Here is a 17,690-nt window from a genome sequence, read left to right on the forward strand (position 1 = left end):
ATAAAAAATAAAGTAACTTGGTTTCCCCCAAGAGAAAGGGAAAAGCATTTCATATATTTGCCTTTATGGAAATTTTTAAAAATTGGGATGAGTTAATTTTACTTAATAATGAGCTTTCATGTTTAGGACATACCAATGATAATTCAGAGTTGAAGACATAATTAAAAGTAGCTTGTAAATGTGTGCACACATTGCAGAATTCTTTACTGCAATGAAAAAAATATGGCTATGTTACTAATAAAACTGAAGAAAATGTTGCTCTGGCTATCAGTGACTTAAGGAAAAGCTCCTACTTTTCCCCTGAAACTGAAACTGTTTTCTTCAAACACATTTTATGAATGTCAACACCTGATATATGACCAATATCCTGAAGGTATGTTTGAGCCTCAGGAAAAACAGCATTTCTTTTATTGCTTGTCAACATTTCAGGGGGAAAAAAAATCGATGTTTATTTCACATACTTTGTTAATTTTTTGATGTTCATACAAAATTTTCAAATCTTGATTTCTTTTAAACTTGATAACCTTTAAGTAACTGAAATTGGGTTTTTGGAATAGAAGAAACATACTCAAACTGATTTTAGCCTACATGTCTTAGTGAGCCTTAAACAAAAATCAAAGACTTATTTTCAGATTGGTAAAAACTTTTCCTAAATAGCTAAGCTCACTTCATTGTGGGGGGTTGCTTCAGAGCAACTTATTTATTCTATGACATTATATCCCAAACCAAGCAAAGATAGAGACCAGGCGTCTCCATCTCTAACGACCAAGTAGCTTCTTGCTCATCATATATGAATGTGGGATTTACTTTCAGGATGGTACAAGACACATACTATTCATCTCCCCACAAAAGTGTTTGGTTTTAAATTCCAGAATGCCATCAATCCAAAACATTTACGAAGTAATTCTCAAGTATGGGCAGAAGAGGAAATAATAATGATAATTCACAAGACCATGATACCTGAAGAAGACAGTTTCATTTCTGAATGTCCCACAGGGTAGTCACCAATGCAGAGGCAACATTTTTGTAAGCAACTTTTTTTGTAAGAAGTACATGTTTCAGTGAGTTATTCTTAACAGAGGCAGGGCCAAATTTATTGACTGAGCAACATTTCCAGATACCATCTTGATACTATTTTACATTTCGAAAATTTGGATACTTTAAACTCATCACCCAAAAATAAATGAAAAGAATAGGCCAGAAAAAGCATTTCTTAGTATCTTCCTCTCTGATTACGTTACCATTTTACTACTTACTCTGCTTGAGACATGTCCAAGAACCATGAGATCTCATTCAGTCTCAACTTCTTAAGTTCATACTGCAATTTACAACAAGAAGCAAGAATAAACAGCATGAGACAGCAGACACACAGTCCCCTAGGAGTTAATTTATGGGTATCAGTGGGCGTTCCTCTCGCTTCTTCCAGATATTAGTCTTGCTATCTCTTTTGGCTAGTGGTGGTCTGCCCCTTTTTCTCGTGGGGGATGTATTGGCTTCAAAATCTTCAGTAGTGCTTTTTCTTCTCAGGGACTCTTCCCCAGGGTGCTCCATAATAACTCCACTCCCTCCATCCAGGATGTGCCTTAAAGCTGGGTCCTCGGGGGAGCAGACAGTGGTTCCACTCTCACTGCTGCTCAGGTCTAAATCTTCTAAGTAAAGGATCTTGGGCTGATGCATGCTTTTGATGAATGTTTTCTCCCTCTCAAGCTTTCTACTAGAGTGAAGCTCATTCATGTCCACCCCAGAGTCCAGACTGGTATCATTGCTCTGGGTTCTCTTGCCCTTTTTCAGGTCTATAAAGGAGTGTCTCACTTGTGCGACTGGCTTTCCATCAAGAGACACAAACCAGGCTCTGGGATGAGGGGAGGGCTTTCCTTTGGACAGCTCCAGGAGCGTCTGTTCTGAAATTCCTTGAAGTTCTGATGAGAATGGAGTCATCACAACAGCCTCATTTAGTGTTCCAGGAACAGAGACAGATTCCAGCAAGCTATTGGAGTATCGGCTCCAATCTGAAGTCTGGGAGGGCAAACTCTGTTGACCTTCAAGTATGATATTCTCTTCCCTGGCATCTGGGGGCTGTACATGAGAATGCATTGGCATTTTGGGCAATGTCTGTGTAAAGTTCTCTCTGTTTACTGGTTCCATCAATTGGCCATAGACTAACTGTCCCTTTCTTGGCAAAGTAGCTGACTTAGTAGCATGCAACTGCTCTGGAGTAGAGAAAAGATCAGACGTTTGAAGGATGGCAATGGGCTGGCTGTAGATGTGCATAAGCTGTTCAGGAATGTGGGAATGTCCGTACACCTCTTCATTACCTGTGAGATACCTCTTTTCCTCTTGAGCATCACCTAAAGATGAAGACAGATTGTTGTTAATATGTTTAGGTTGTTTGCACCCTACATTGGGCTCCAAAGACTGTGCTGGGTTTCTTGAATAGTTACTTTGATTGACTGATAGAAATGAAACATCTTCATTGTAGATTTTAAAATTGTCCCTAGTTTTCACCATGGAAACTCTTTCTTCTGCTTCTGCCTTGGACGGTTCCTTTTTTTGAGGGCTATATGAGGAGGTTTTGGCATTGAATAACTGTGACTTATCCTCAGCTTTCAATGCAACTTTGACTGAACTGATGTGATTTATGTGTGTTGTTGATGTTGTCTGGTCTCTCTTCAGAACCTCAAGTTTAGTGATATTTCTTTCTCTTTTTTGTGGAGTACCACACTTATCCCTAAAATAGAAAAAAAAGGCAAAAAGTATTTAAAAGTCATGATCTGAAAGATTTTTTAAAAAAATCACTCCACCATATGCACATCACAGGTGCAATGCTACTGTTAGAATTTATCTGTTTTTATTTTTAACCTATATATTTCAAAGATTATACAACTTATTTCTAAAATAAACTTTGTAGTGCACAGAACATACTGAGATGATACTAGGAAATGATAGTTTTCTGGACTCACGCACACATTGATTCGTATGTTCTTACCTGCAATAGCAAAGCAGTACAGCAAAAAACCCAATGACAATGACAATCGTGCCTCCTAATATGGCCGTAAGAAACACTGTATGGTAGGCGGTTATGTCCTTGGAATCTTCATTTATACCTGAACCTACACGGTTCAATATACACAAAGAGAAATATGTTATTTTAAATCAAATGTTCAACTCTGTGGTATCATGGGTGGGGCAAATTAAATGTGTATACACACTTTTCTTTGCTTCCCTCCCATGCCAGACTTCCCGTTGGGTAAAGCAGACCTTCCCTATCCTTTGGGCTTAACCAATTGACTTGTTTTAAGCAATGAAATGTGAGCATGATAAGGGAGGCTACATGATGTGGCTCTGCCCTCTTGCTGAGGCCTTCTAATATGTGAAGATTAGAAAGTCACTATTCCTTCAATCTGGGGTCTGGAATGAGAAAATCTGTTGAACTGGACTAAGCCAAGCAAAACACTGCAGAAGTCAGCCCACATTTATGGCATGTAAGTCCCAAGTAAATACCTGATATTATTAGCCACTGAGACAGCAGGGTTGTTACTGTAGCAATTGCTGCAAAAATTGGTATCTAGATGCTGAGATGCTACTATAACAAAAACCTAAAATATGTGACATTGGCTTCTGCATTAGACAGTGAGTGGTGAGGAAATGGTATCAAGAGGTAGTAAAATGGTAACCCAAGTGGCAAAATATTTGGTAAAATAAACTGGAAGAAAATATTTCTAACTAATTTAAGCTTTGTGTAAGAAATTTTTGAGACAGAATGATGGCCGTAACTGCTGATTATTAGCTGCATTTTGATTTTAAAAGGTTTTAAAGATAAATTTAAAAAATAATTTTCCAAAGCAAGCAGGGATATAAAGAATAGAGAGAATCTAAAAATTCTGGGATTTGCTGGGCACAGTGGCTCACACCTGTAATCTTAACATGCTAGGAGGCCAAGGCAGGTTGATTGCTTCATCTCAGGAATCTGACACCAGCCTGACCAAAAGAGACTCCTGTCTCTACTAAAATCTAGAAAAAACTTGCCAAGCACTGTAGTGGGCACCTGAAGTCTCAGCTACTCAGGAGGCTGTGGCAGGAATGCTTGAGCCCAAGAGTTTGAGGTTGTTGTCAGCTATGACGCCGTTGCATTCTACCCAGGGTGACAAAGTGCAACTCTGTCTGGGAAAAAAAAAAATCTGGACTTTGACAATTAAGAGTTGTAACTCCTGTGCTTGCTTTGGCAGCACATATACTAAAATTGGAATGATACAGAGACGATTAGCATGGCCTCTACACAAGGAAATTCATGAAGCGTTCCATATTAAAAAAAAAAAAAAAAGAGTTGTAACTCCTTCCACTTAGACTTTAGAACAGGACAACACCAAGACCACAGGGAAGCAGAGCAGAGGCACAGCTGGCCCACTACCTTCCTGTTATGAAAGAGCACACATATACAAATGTTGTTGGGTACATTTTACTGCAGTTAAAGCTGGATCATACACTATGATTATCAGTTTAGGCTATTAAGATTCTGCAAAAAATGTTATTGGGCAATTAATCCTAAAGTAATCTGCTTCTGTATCACTAAGATCTCTATAACAAGTCTATTTGTCAGTATCAACTAGATTCTTTTTTTTTTTTTTGAGACAGTGTCTCACTCTGTCACCCTGGGTAAAGTGCTATGGCATCACCACTCACAGCAACCTCAAACTCTTGGACTTAAGCGACTCTCTTGCCTCAGCCTCCCAAGTAGCTGGGACTACAGGCGCCTGACACAACAACTGGCTATTTTTTGGTTGTAGTTGCCATTGTTGTTCAGCAGGCTGAGGCTGGGGCCAGGGCTGGCTTCGAACCTGCCAGCTCTGGTGTATGTGTCTGGTGCCCTACCTGCTGAGCTATCAGCGCTGAGCCTATCAACTAGATTCTAACATGGGTGGAGGGTAATGGGTTGAGAAGAGTGAGTGGTGGTTTTCTAGTAAACTCCACCATAAGGAAACATCCGTAATGAGGATTCTGCCTGCATTAAGGACCCTGGAAGAAACTGAACGACCACTTGTTTTAGGTTTCTTCTGCCTAATTTGATAAAGGCAGAGTGGTAACAATAACATTAAAAGCTGTGAGAAGCACCATTGTGGTTATCCATATAGACGTTGGAGCCACAGTATCTGAATTAGGATCCTGGACCCTACCATTTATTTTTATGTGGTTTTGGGCAACTTTGCTCTCTTTGTGTCTCAGTTCCCTCATTTGTAAAGCACTAATAACAGTTATATCCAACCCTGTGTGTTGTTGAGGATTAAATGAGTTAAAACTTGTGAAACACTTAGAACAGTGCTCAGCTCACTGTAGTATGGCCACAGTTTCAGAGATGGTGACTGATAATCTAGCATTTCTCTTTTCTAAGAGACAAATAAGTACAGCACGATAGGAAATTTCTTCAAACAAAAGAAATGAAAGTGACTTAATCCCATCCGCAGATTCCTATGCGGGATCAAGAGCTACAGCAGAGACAAGTTTAACTGTATCTGGGTACATCTTATACGTTTCTACAAGGGAGTGATGCTAACAATTTTTACTCCACAAGAATCTGACAGAAGTCACATTTGGAAATAGGTTGATAACTATTGGGCTTGCTCCAAACCCCATACACATGACAGCAGCTAAGGGCTTGAATCTGCTCATGTGCTTTGGGCATGTGTGTGAATGCCTAGGGGGTTAGGAGAGGAGGAAAATCACAATATATTTTCACTCAAATATATTTGGAAATACATATTTAAAACATATTCATAAACATTTGTTTATTAAACTTTATGCTTTACCCACTACTTTCCTACAGCAATCTGGAAAGTTATTTTAATGTCTTGCCCTTAAAATTTTTTCCAAATCATTCTAGAATCCTATTTAAAATTCAATTTAAAAAAAATAAAATTTAATTTTAAAAAACAAAATTTCATATAGTTACTACATTATAACTAAAGTAGCTCCAAAACACCAGACACTAAGTAGCCCATCATAGGACCAATTTTGATTTTACAGTAATAATCACATCTTAAAATGTTCAGGGATATTAGAGATTGTGACATAATAAAACACAGACATGTGCTCAAAGTTCCTGACATAGAACCTCTAAAACCCTTGCAATTTCCTGAGCAATAAGGGGTGCTCCTGGAAGAATCTTTTTTTTTTTTTTTTTGCGACAAGTTTCACTTTGTCCCTCTTAGTAGAGTGCCATGGCATCATAGCTCACAGCAACCTTAAACTCTTGGACTCAAGCAATCCTCTTACCTCAGTTTTTCATTTTTTTAGTAGAGAAAGGGTCTCACTCTTGCTCAGGCTGGTCTCTAACTCATGAACCCAGGCAACTCACCTCGTCCTCCTAGAGTGTTAGGTTTTATAGGCGTGAGCCACTGCGCCCAGCCCAGAAGAATCTTTTATTCTATTATCTGGTCTTTGACCCCAGTTTTTGACACAGAAAGCCTAAACCCTGTGGAATTTCCTAGATGACTGAAGCATCTTTTGCTCTAACGAGAGAACTCTCAGTGGGCTCCTGGATGGGCGCTGGTCATCTGCAAAGACTAAGCCCTGGTTAGAAGCTTGGAACTTTCCGCACCGCTCTCAGCCTCTGGGGGAGGAAGAGGATGTGGAGTTGAGCTAATTATGAATCATGCCTATGAGAAGAAGACTCCATAAAAAATCCCTAAAGTATGGGGTTCACAAAGCTTCCAAGTTGATGAACACATACACAGGCCGGAAGGGTGGTGTGTACCCCGTCTCTGTAGACAGAAGCTCCTGCACTTGGGACCTTTACAGATCCGTCCTATGTCTGTACTCCCTCACTTGTCTCCTCATGTGTATCCTTTATTACATCCTGTATAATGACTGGTAAAAGTTAAGGAAGAGTTTCCCTGAATCACAGCAAACTATTGAACTTAAGGAAAGGGTTATGGTAACTCCCAATTTGAAGCTATATAGGACAGTGTGGGTACCCTGGGAACCTGCTGCTTCCAACTGGCATCTGAAGTTGGGGCAGTCTTGTAGGATTGAGCCCTTAACCTGTGTTATCTGTTGTTACTTCCACAAGTAGATAGTATCAGAACTGCACTGAATTCTAAGACAGCCAGTCAATGTCCACTGAGAACAGGAGAAATGGTTGGTACGTGAAAGCTGTATGTGGGCCTTGTAAGAAGACAACCACCTACAAGCCAGGCAGAGGCCTTAGCAAACCTTACAGTACCACAATCTTAGACTTTATCCTCCAGACTGGGAGAAAATAGATTTCTTTTGTTTAAGCCATCCAGTCTGTGGTATTTTATAATGGCAGCTGAGAAGACTAAGACAGTACCCAGCTCCCCCAATTTAGAAATAAGAAACATACTCAGGTGTGTAAGTACCTATATCACGCCCACTCAGTTAACTGTAGGCAAAGCAGAGCTATCTTCAAGTTATCCATACTTCTAGTATGGAGTTTCTTTTTCTCTGATATGCTTGCAGAATAGGTTTCACAAAAGAATCACTAGATGACCGCTAATTCAAAATAAATGAGAATCCCATACTTTTATCATAGTACTCTGATCCACACAAAACCTTTCCTCTTTTCCAACAGATAAGCTGGAACAGAACTTCCACCTGTTTTAGGAAACTATTTTGGCTTTTGTAATTCACAAAGCCATCTTATATAAATTCTTTCAGATATGTTCTTAGTGGAAATGTACGTCTCTATAAAACTCAAATGTTTCTTAGGGTTGTTTTTATTAAAAATGAAATAACTTGGATTTAGCTGAGATGAAGTATTAAATATTAATTGTTCTTTTTCATCAATATTTCATTATAGTTGCAAATATAGAATGGGATAAGGCCAGACAGCTGGTAAGATGGCATGATATCTTACACCATGAAGAGCCAAAGTGACCCCCCTCTGGTTGCTGAATAAATAATACTGTAAGAAGTAAGTTCAAATAGAAACAAAAAGAGCATCCTTCTTGATCAGACATGACTAATGATTCATATTTTTATTGAAATATTAAATTCTGCCTTCACCAAGAAAGGGCTTATTATCATGCATAGTTTAAAACTCAAATATTGCCAATGTAAAAGGAAAGTAAACTGGATTTTTTTTTAAATAAATCAAACTGGATTTATTTTTATTTTTTTTAATCAAACCAGATTAACAAAACTCTTTTAGAAAACTGAGCACCTTCAAAATAATAGTTGTTATAAAGTTAGGTGATAGAATGCTAAAGAGAAACGTATGTGAAAGGTCATCTGTGCCCTGGATCAAAGTATGCGTTGAGACAATTCCTGATCAGCATGAAATGGCCACACAGCAGCTGCCTCTCAGCTGGGAGCAAAAACACTCAACAAACCAGAAGAATCAACCCTGACACATCACTGATAAGAATGAGATAGCTGTGTCCAACTTTTACCGAAAACTCTTCACTAAAATGACACCAAGTTGTGCTTTGTTTTGATTCTGTAAACACACAAATCTGCAAGGATAAAGGAAAATTCAGTAACAGAACAATAGCAACAAAATACTGGAGACCAGAAAGGTGATCATAACAACTGGTAGTAGAGTAAGCCAAAAACAACTCCATTTATGCCAGGAAACACCCAAAGTATCCTGAAAGTAGTAGCAGGCTGGTAATGCAAACAGTCCAGACTGAAGCAGGTTTAGAAGATTTCTCTTTTTTCAAGAAGACTTACTGGGTAACATGGAATGTCTGAGTATTTTGAGATACTTAGACAACTTGAGATGAATGTAGGGTTTAAGTACAAAGTATCTAGATAACTTTATATCATGTTGTAACTAGGAAAATAAATGGTTAGATCTCTTGAAATATGAATATCCCGAGTGGTCAATTCGTGTTTTTGCCCACCAGCCTTGATCCCACCTTCTGTTCAAAATGTAAAGCCAATTTTCCATTTAGTATATCATTTGTCTTCTCTTGGAAGAAGCCTGGGGGGACTGTTATTAAAGAGCTTTTCCTTTTCTCCATCCCTCTACCCAAGGGTAGACTCATGACCCAATGTTTGGCCAATCCAATAACCATTCTTCATTCCTAGAATGATCAGGAACACTATGAAAAAGAGACTGGAAAAGGCTGAAGCCAGCCATCCACAGCAGCAGCCTGGCCAAGGCAGTCAAGCATGCCTGCTAACTGGGCCTCCTGCTGCTGCAGGGATCCCTGGCTTTTAGCATCTGGTTCTTCAGCCTTCCCTAAGATCCTATGAACTCTCCACATACGTCTAATAGAGTAAATTTCTTTAAATTATCTAAAATATTTTTCTGTTGCTTGAAAACAAAAGCTGTACCTGATCTGGATGGAATTTACTTATGACAAAATAAACCAAGAAAATACTTGACTTGAACAAACTTCAGTCTTCACAGACTCATCTACCATATATTCATATAAGAGCCTTAGTGTGCATGGAGCTTAATCTTTTCTTATACACGTGAAAGAGAAACAAAGCTGAGATCAAGAGCTTAAGTGCTTTTCTCAGTGTTATACAGCTGGTAAGTGGCAATGCTCAGAATAAAATTGAGTCTCCCATATCAATTCCAGAAAGACTAATTGGATTACTTTTAAATATTACTTTGTTTCATTTTTACAATACCTCTAGTTCCTGGAAGTGGAGCTGCTATCCAGTACCCTAAATGTGGTGCATCGTATGTCCAAATTAAATGATTGTTATATTCCTTTACTATTCCCCGGCCATGATTTACCCAAGCACCTAAAAAGGAAAGTAAGCAAAAAACACTAGTTAATTACACTTATATATTTTTAAGAGCTAATAAGAGTTTGCTGCTAGTCATAGGTAGACTACTTTACAGGACTTTTTCAAAGATTACAAAAACTGTGGCAATATATTATCCTGGGATAATATTTATTATCACATTATAATATAGAACATACTATAATATGTAAAATAGAATAAATAATAAAATAATAAAAACAAATCATTAAAAATAAAGCAAAGGATGAAATATAGACGTACTCAGAAAAATCATGACTCTCCAAATAATGTTTAAAATGTGCATATTGCGATATCTCTCTTAAGAATATGAATAGTGAAATCTCAATTCATCATCAGGTAGTTATGCTCCACCTGTTCTGGGATTTTTACTAAATGCTTACAGTACATGTTTTATGGCCTTATTAATTTTGTATTAAACATTATTTTGTCCTAGTAATGTTGGTATTATTCTTTTAGAACGTTCTTAAAATTTAAAAAAAATGCTATCTGATCCAATAAAATTTTGCCATCCATAGAAAAAAGAATTCAGTAAAACTGATACCTTCTATGAAGTTTTATTAATAAATCGCATAACAAAGCTCTGTACAGGTTTGCTATATATGTGTAGCTTCATTTACTTATTTGAGGTGGTATATTATCTATAACGTGTAAAAACGGTCTTTTTAAAAGTAGAAACTCTTAAAATGTGTGAATGATTTAATCTACTGCTTTTAAATAGTAACAAAGTGTTGCACAGATATAAATCATCAAAACCTTTATAACTCAAAGGAACCGTAGAAACAAAGACATTTGCCAGGTGGGACAATCAGCCAGAAGGCAAGCAGCAGACAGTTTCATTAAAGTAGTTTAACAATTCTCCCATTCAACAAGTAGGGAAGCTGAGGCCTAAACATTAATAAGTTAAATGACTTGTTCCACATGGTCCTGCTGGTCAATGGACTATACTCTTAGAACTCTTGTAAATTCCAAAGATTTACAATAGTATGTTATCATGGTTGTATAGTTTCCACTTTTTCTTAAAAATATAGATATACTCAGGCTTACCTTCTGAAAGTGAAAATTTGTGTCACTTTTTGGCCTCACTGCCCATATTTCCAGTTACAGTGAAATCCCATTCCAAGTCTCTCTTCTGAGAAACTACAACCCCCTATTCTCAGTCCACATAAGTAGTTAAAGATTCCATCCCCAGCTCCAACATGTGACCTAGGCCTAAATACATCTGTGCACTGTACCTGTGGGTACAAACACAGGTTCCAAAATGGGCATACAAATTCCACTCTACAAGTGCAGTGAACCCAAGAGCTTGTGCTGTGTTGAATTTAAGAGCTACGAAGAGATTTAAGAGCTACAGGGCGGTGCCTGTGGCTCAAAGGAGTAGGGCACCAGCCCCATATACCAGAGGTGGCAGGTTCAAACCCAACCCCGGCCAAAAACTGCAAAAAAAAAAAAAAAAAAAAACAAAGAAAGAAAAGAATTGCTCCATTTGCCTTCAACTTGGCTACATATAAAGTTATACACTGGAGGGAAATCCCACCCCAGAAAGGGACTAACAGAAAAGGGAACACTTTTACACTGCTGGTAGGAATGCAAACTAATACCTCCCTTGTGGAAAGTCATCTGGAGAACACTTAGAGAACTAAAAATAGATTGCTATTTGATCCTATAATTCCTCTGCTACGTATATATTGAGAAGACCAAAAATCACACTACAATAAAGATATTTGCACCAGAATGTTCACTGCAGCCCAATTCTTAATTGCTAGGTCATGGAAGAAGCCCAAGTGCTCATTGACCCATGAATGAATCAATAAATTGTGGTATATGTACACCATGGAATACTATGCAGCCATAAAGAAAGATGGAGACTTTACCTCCTTCATATTTACATGTATGGAGCTGGAAAATATTCTTCTTAGCAAAGTATCTCAGGAATGGAAGAAAAAGGATCCAATGTACTCAACCCTATTATGAAATTAATTTTTAGCTATCATAGGAAAGCCATAACCCAATTTTAGCCTAAGAAAGGGGAGAGGGAGGGAAGGAGAGAGGGGAGGATGGGTGGAGGGAGGGTGACTGCTTGGATCATGCCTATGATTTATCCTATAAGGGTACATGTGAATCTTTCTAAATGTGGAATATAAATGTCTTAACACAACAACTATGAGAATGACATGAAGGTTATGTTGGCCAATTGGATGAAAGTATTTCAAATTGTATATGGAAACAACACACTGTACCCCATGATAGTATTAATGTACACAACTATGATTTAATAAAAACAAATAAATAAAAATAAAAGAAAGGGACTAACATAGAGGAAAGAGATGAGGGAAACCAAGCCTTGTAAAACTGTCTCAGCTCTGCAGCTTGCCTCATCCAAGGCAGTCCTGCCTCTGGACTTCTCAGTTATGGGGTGATCATTTCTTTTTTCCTTGTTTCTTTTGTTTTATTTTGGTTTTTTGTAACTTAGCACTCCCACCTTATTTACATAGGATTCTAAGAACAGAACCAAGGGAAACTATGGAGGAATATGTATTTTACATATACTTCTAGTTGCTATTTAGAAGGCAATACCCAGGAAAGAACACTGTTAAATAAAGGTGTTGAGGGGAGAAGGAATAATGACTCTTTCTATGTCTTAGCAACAAAATACTACTTATTTTCATGAAATTACCATACATTTCACAATTTCCTTAACTGAGCTTTTAGATAAGCTGATACTGCCTATCAAAAGAAAAACAATCCTATATAGAAAAACAATTTTTTAAAAAATGTATTTTTGCCTCAATATGTTGGGTGTATTGAAAAGGCAAGGGAATGCAAATAAATGATGCTATTTTATACCAATTTAAAATAGTTTAACATAATAATTGTACACGAACTTTATGGATACCCTGTATAATGTGTTGGCCTCACTTCCCCCCATGGCTGTATTAAAGTGAGGCCAATGTGATCACTCTAAAGTAAATAAAATAATAATGTTACTGAAAAACTACAGCAGTATCAAATTCTAAGATAACATACTCAAATATTCAAAAGAAATTTTTCAAAATATTGAGAATATTTTCACTTAGATCACATACCTGTGTTCATGTCAAATGTCCAGGCAGGTACACGATCCCCTGCACTTACATCATTTGTATGTAGAAGGGGAAGAGAAACTTGAATAGAGCCATTCACCTTTAATTCTTTTCCTCCAGAATATATTTTCACACATATTGCAGCAAGAGGAGTCAATTCAATGTTTTCAAAACCTAAAGAAAAAAGAGTTTATTAAAATCATATGTAAACAGAGGTTGCAGTTGCCTAACAGATTAAGAATCTAAAATATCTAGTTCCTCTATTTCACCCAAGATTATCCATCTTAGGATGAAATAGCTATCCACCCTAACATGGTACCTCAAGGAATGAGAAAAACAAGAACAAACCAAACCCAGAGCTAGCAGAAGAAAAGAATCAGCAAAAATCAGAGCAGAGAATAACTACGTGAAACAGAGACCAAAAAACAATACAAAGGATTGATTAAACAAAAAAATTGATTCTGCAAAAAGCCAAACAAAATTCATAAGCCACTAGCTAGACTAATCCAGAGAAGATCCAAATAAATCAGAAGTGAAAAAGGATATTACAACTGATCCTACAGAAATACAAAAGATTGCCAAAGACTAATATGAACCATATGCTCACAAACTGGAAAACGTAAGGAAATGGATGAATTCCTAAAAACTACATCCTCCCCAGATTGAACCAGGAAGAAACAGAACTCCTGAACAGACCAATAATGAGTAGCAAGATTGAATCAATAATAAAAACATCTCCCAACACAAAAAAAGTTTAGATCCACAGCTAATTTTACCCGATGTACAAAGAAGAACTGATACTATTCCTGCTGAAATTGTTCCAAAAGATCAAGAGGGAAGGAATTCTCCCTACCTCATTCTACAAAGCCAGTGTCACCCTGATACCAATGCCAGGATACAACAAAAACAAAAACTACAGGTGAATATCTCTGATGAACGTAGATGTAAAAGTCTTAAACAAAGTATCAGCAAACAGAACCCAATAGCACATCTTATTCATCATAATCAAGGGAGCTTTATGCCAGGGATGCAAGGATGGCTCAGCATATGAAAGTCTAAAAGGTAATGCACCATATAAACACATCATCTCAACAGATGCAAAAAGAAGAAAAAAGCATTTCACAAAATTTAGCATCTCTTCGTGATAAAAACTCTCAAAAAACTCAACATAGGGCAGTGCCTATGGCTCAAGGAGTAGAGTGCCACCCATACCGGGGGTGGTGGGTTCAAGCCTGGCCCCAGCCAAAACAAAGCAAAACAAACAAACAACAACAAAAAAAAACAGTACACAACTTGGCATAGAAGAAACATACTTCAAAATAATAAAAGCCATACATGACAAACCCACGGCCAACGTCATACTGTATGTGGAAAGGTGAAAGCATTCCCCTGACACCTGGAACAAGACAAGGACGCCGACTTTCACCATTTCTGTTCCAGTCAGTACTGGAAGTTCTAACCAGAGCAATTGGTGAAGAGGAAGAAATAAAGGGCATCCAAATTGAAGGAAAAAGTCAAATTATCTCTGCTTGCTGATGATAGGATCTTATACCTAGAGACCCTAAGGACTCCTCTAAAAGACTCTTAGATTTGATAAATGAATTCAGCAAGGTTTCAAGGTATGAAATCAAAGTAAAGAAATGAATAGCATTTCTGAACAACCACCACCACACTGAGAACCAAATTGAGAATGCAATCCCATGAAGAGTGCATGTGGGAATACTTAAGGGAAGAGTCATATCATGATGTGCTTGCATTACTAGTAATAATGATTTTATAAGCTTAAAACCAATATTCAATTATTAATTATAAGTAGATTAGAAATTAAATTAGGAATAGAATTGCAGAGAATGGACAAAGGAAAGCAGGATGAGGAGCAATTGATCTGGAAGAAATTTCCTGGCTTTCAGTGCGAAACGCAAGACCCATCACTTTAATATTCTGCAGCCTGGCTTGCTGAATATCCCCCACTCCCTCAACGCTCCCAGGCCACTACAGGCTACAAGCCTGGAAGCTGTTCTCTGCCAGGGTGGGGCTGTGTTCTCCCAGAGAATGCTTTTTGAGGAGTTGAGATTGTGGAATCTTTAAACCTTGTTGAACATAGTGAGAATTGCTCCAGACCAGAGAAGGAGGTGAAATACCTCTTTTCTTCTGTCACCTTAGTTTGGCCAGAAGAGTCTACCTGTCTGGACACAAGGCTTTCAGAATATTAAAACATCACATCTGTGATGTGTGACTGTGGGTTGGCTAGGACGTTTTCCTTGACGTCACGCTCCTGTTTACCTTATCAAGCCTCTGTGTTAAGATCATAAATACCTTAAAATAATAAAAAAAGGAGCAAGTAAATCCATATAATTAACATAGTTAAAGAATTTTAACAACTACATTTACTTCAAAAGTTTCATGTATTCTCTGAAGCTTAAGTATGTAGTAATATCAAATATCTAATAGCTCTCTAAATATCTACCTAAATATTTGAAAGATTTATGCAATTTTTATAAAAATGGTTACATTATGGAAAAGTTAGATAATACCTGGTTTATTGAGAGTAATTCCAGTTGTATACAGAAAATTGTCCACTTTCAAAAATTGTTGTAGAACTGTGAGATAGCCAGTAACATTGCTAATGTGATGGTTGTCAGGAAGTTTAATTAAGGCTTTTGAAAACTGAACACTTGGTTGAGATTTGGCATCTGGAAAAAGGAAATCTCATTAACAAATAGAAAAATGCACGTTAAGCATAGCATCACTGGAACATTTTAGTTTAAAAGAAGCAGTTATAATTAATTTCCAAACATCAGTAACAACTCACGTAATCATTTTAAATTCAGAACTAAGTAAGAAATGTCCCTTTCCTTAGTTTACACAAGGCACACTCATATTACTTGATTATGCTACCCAGAATTTCCTCACCCATTTTTGGGTTTCACTCTACAAAACACCACAATGACTATTTTTATCCCATGTGGTTCATTTGGGGTCTCATTTCTGTAACACTAGTAGTGTTGATGGTGCATACCAGAATAGGCTTAAGCCAATTAAAAGTATCTCATTATTCACTTAGCCACAGTGAGCTGCTCATTGACTGGCCTTGTCCCAAGCACAGTTAATGAGATGCACTGTGAGTTTTGCTTGGACTTCACTGGGGAAGACTTGCTTCCCTTCCCCTGTCCCCCTTGCTAGATTTTATTTGAGCAGGTATACATCTGGGAGTTGCAACAGCCACCTTGTGACCAAAAATGGAAGTTCATTTGAAAATCAAGTGCAGAGTTGGTAAAACCAGTTTAAAACCAGTTTTCAATTATTTCTACTAAGTCCTGACCAAGCTATGTCTATCTAAAGTTGGTCCTACTATATAAACTTATCAATTATTTGAAAAATAAATAAATGCTTCCTTTGGGCCCTAGGTAGTTCAGGACTGGGTTTTCAGCAACTTGCAACAGAAAGTGTCCTTGGCATTCAGCCATGTACTTAAGTAGGTAGGTTTCTCTGTCAGATAATTAATCATGCATTAAAAGTCTCCAAATACAAGGCACTCAACTTATAAATATTATCTCAGTAGCTTCGAATTGTCTATCTTCTAATATTGTCAAGTGAGAGAAATTGTCTATCTTCTAATTGTCTACCTTGTAATATTGTCAAGTGAGAGAAAAATTGGAATGAAACCAATTTCAAAACTGAAAATACAAACTATTTCACTGTGGTATATTTTGCCTGTCAAAAAAATAAAAAATAAAAATAAATAAAATTTCTGCAATCAATGCATTTTATTTAACAATTCAAAGATCAACACGTAAGTCCTTAAAACTAAAAATTATCATGAATGTCAGCTTTTGATTTGGATTTTAGTAAAGACAAAAGTAATCAGTTAAATTATTAGAATGAAAAAAGTATCAACTTTTAAAAAGGTGCATGACAACAAAGGAAAAAATAACAGGAAAATCTTGAGTTTATTTTTTATGTGTGAAGCTAAAATAATAATACCTAGAAAACAGTTAAGAAAAACACACAATTAAAATATACTCTTGTTTGGTTAAATTGTTCAAGAATGTAATCTGATGCCTTCTGATCACTTGCAGCTACTACCTACAACTCAGTCTTTTAAAATGTGGCTTCATTATGTTGAAGATACAAATTTCTTTCAACTGAAAACACGCCAACTAAGTGAAGCATCTAGCTGAGCTTCTATAAGGTTTTGTACATTCCTAAAGTTTCCAATCTCTCCTCCTCTTACCACATTTTACATTCACACAGAGGCCTAACACATTTTCATTGTACAAACTGAACACCTTCCCAATAAAGTATCTTATGGAGGTTAAGCAGAGAGATGTATTTTTGGAGACAGGATCTCTCTGTGTTGCCCAGATTAGAGAGGAGAAGCATCAGCATAGCTCACTGTGACCTCACACTCCTGGACCAGAGATTTCCAACTGGTGTGCTGAGAAAATTTTTAGAGATCATTAACTAAATTATTTACAAAAGAAGTTCAAAGTAAGGATATTCTTTTTATTTTTTAATGTTTTTTTTTTTTTTTGGTCAATATAATTTAAGTGTGCCGTGGAAGTTCATAGGTTCAAGTGTGCCATGAGACTAAAAATAAGGTTGAAAAACACTGTTCTGGGCTTGATCTGCCTGCCTCAGCCTCTCAAGTAGCTGGGACTACAGGCACATGCCACCACACCCAGATAATTTTTCTAGTTTTTGTAAAAACAAGGTATCACTATGTTGCTCAAGCTGGCTTCAAGTTATCCTCCTGCCTTAGCCTCCCAAAGTGTGAGAGTTACAGGCATGAGTCACTAGGCCCAGCAAAGAAGTGAGGATATATATCTTCTTTTTTATTTTTTAATTTTCTCTATACATATACATGTGTGT

The 17,690-nt window shown here is 37.2% G+C and overlaps 1 protein-coding gene and 1 pseudogene across 1 annotated transcript in view; one reads left to right on the plus strand and one right to left on the minus strand.

Annotated features, from left to right (window-relative positions):
* Positions 1 to 589: 589 nt before the first annotated feature.
* The window catches only part of FAM171B (family with sequence similarity 171 member B), a 68,920-nt gene continuing 51,819 nt past the window's right edge, over positions 590 to 17,690 (minus strand). Inside the window, exons 4-8 of the mRNA XM_003791453.3 lie at positions 15,353 to 15,511; positions 12,822 to 12,992; positions 9,598 to 9,714; positions 2,987 to 3,110; positions 590 to 2,728 (exon numbers count right to left, since the gene is read on the minus strand). Of these exons, the coding sequence (XP_003791501.1) occupies positions 1,384 to 2,728; positions 2,987 to 3,110; positions 9,598 to 9,714; positions 12,822 to 12,992; positions 15,353 to 15,511 (1,916 nt within the window). The 3' untranslated portion in view covers positions 590 to 1,383. The remainder of the gene's footprint in view (positions 2,729 to 2,986; positions 3,111 to 9,597; positions 9,715 to 12,821; positions 12,993 to 15,352; positions 15,512 to 17,690) is intronic.
* On the plus strand, positions 4,211 to 4,308 carry LOC111725833 (annotated as a pseudogene).

This window comes from Otolemur garnettii, unplaced genomic scaffold (assembly GCF_000181295.1).
Source record: "Otolemur garnettii isolate 467f Iridium unplaced genomic scaffold, OtoGar3 scaffold00048, whole genome shotgun sequence".
Lineage (NCBI taxonomy): Eukaryota > Metazoa > Chordata > Mammalia > Primates > Galagidae > Otolemur > Otolemur garnettii.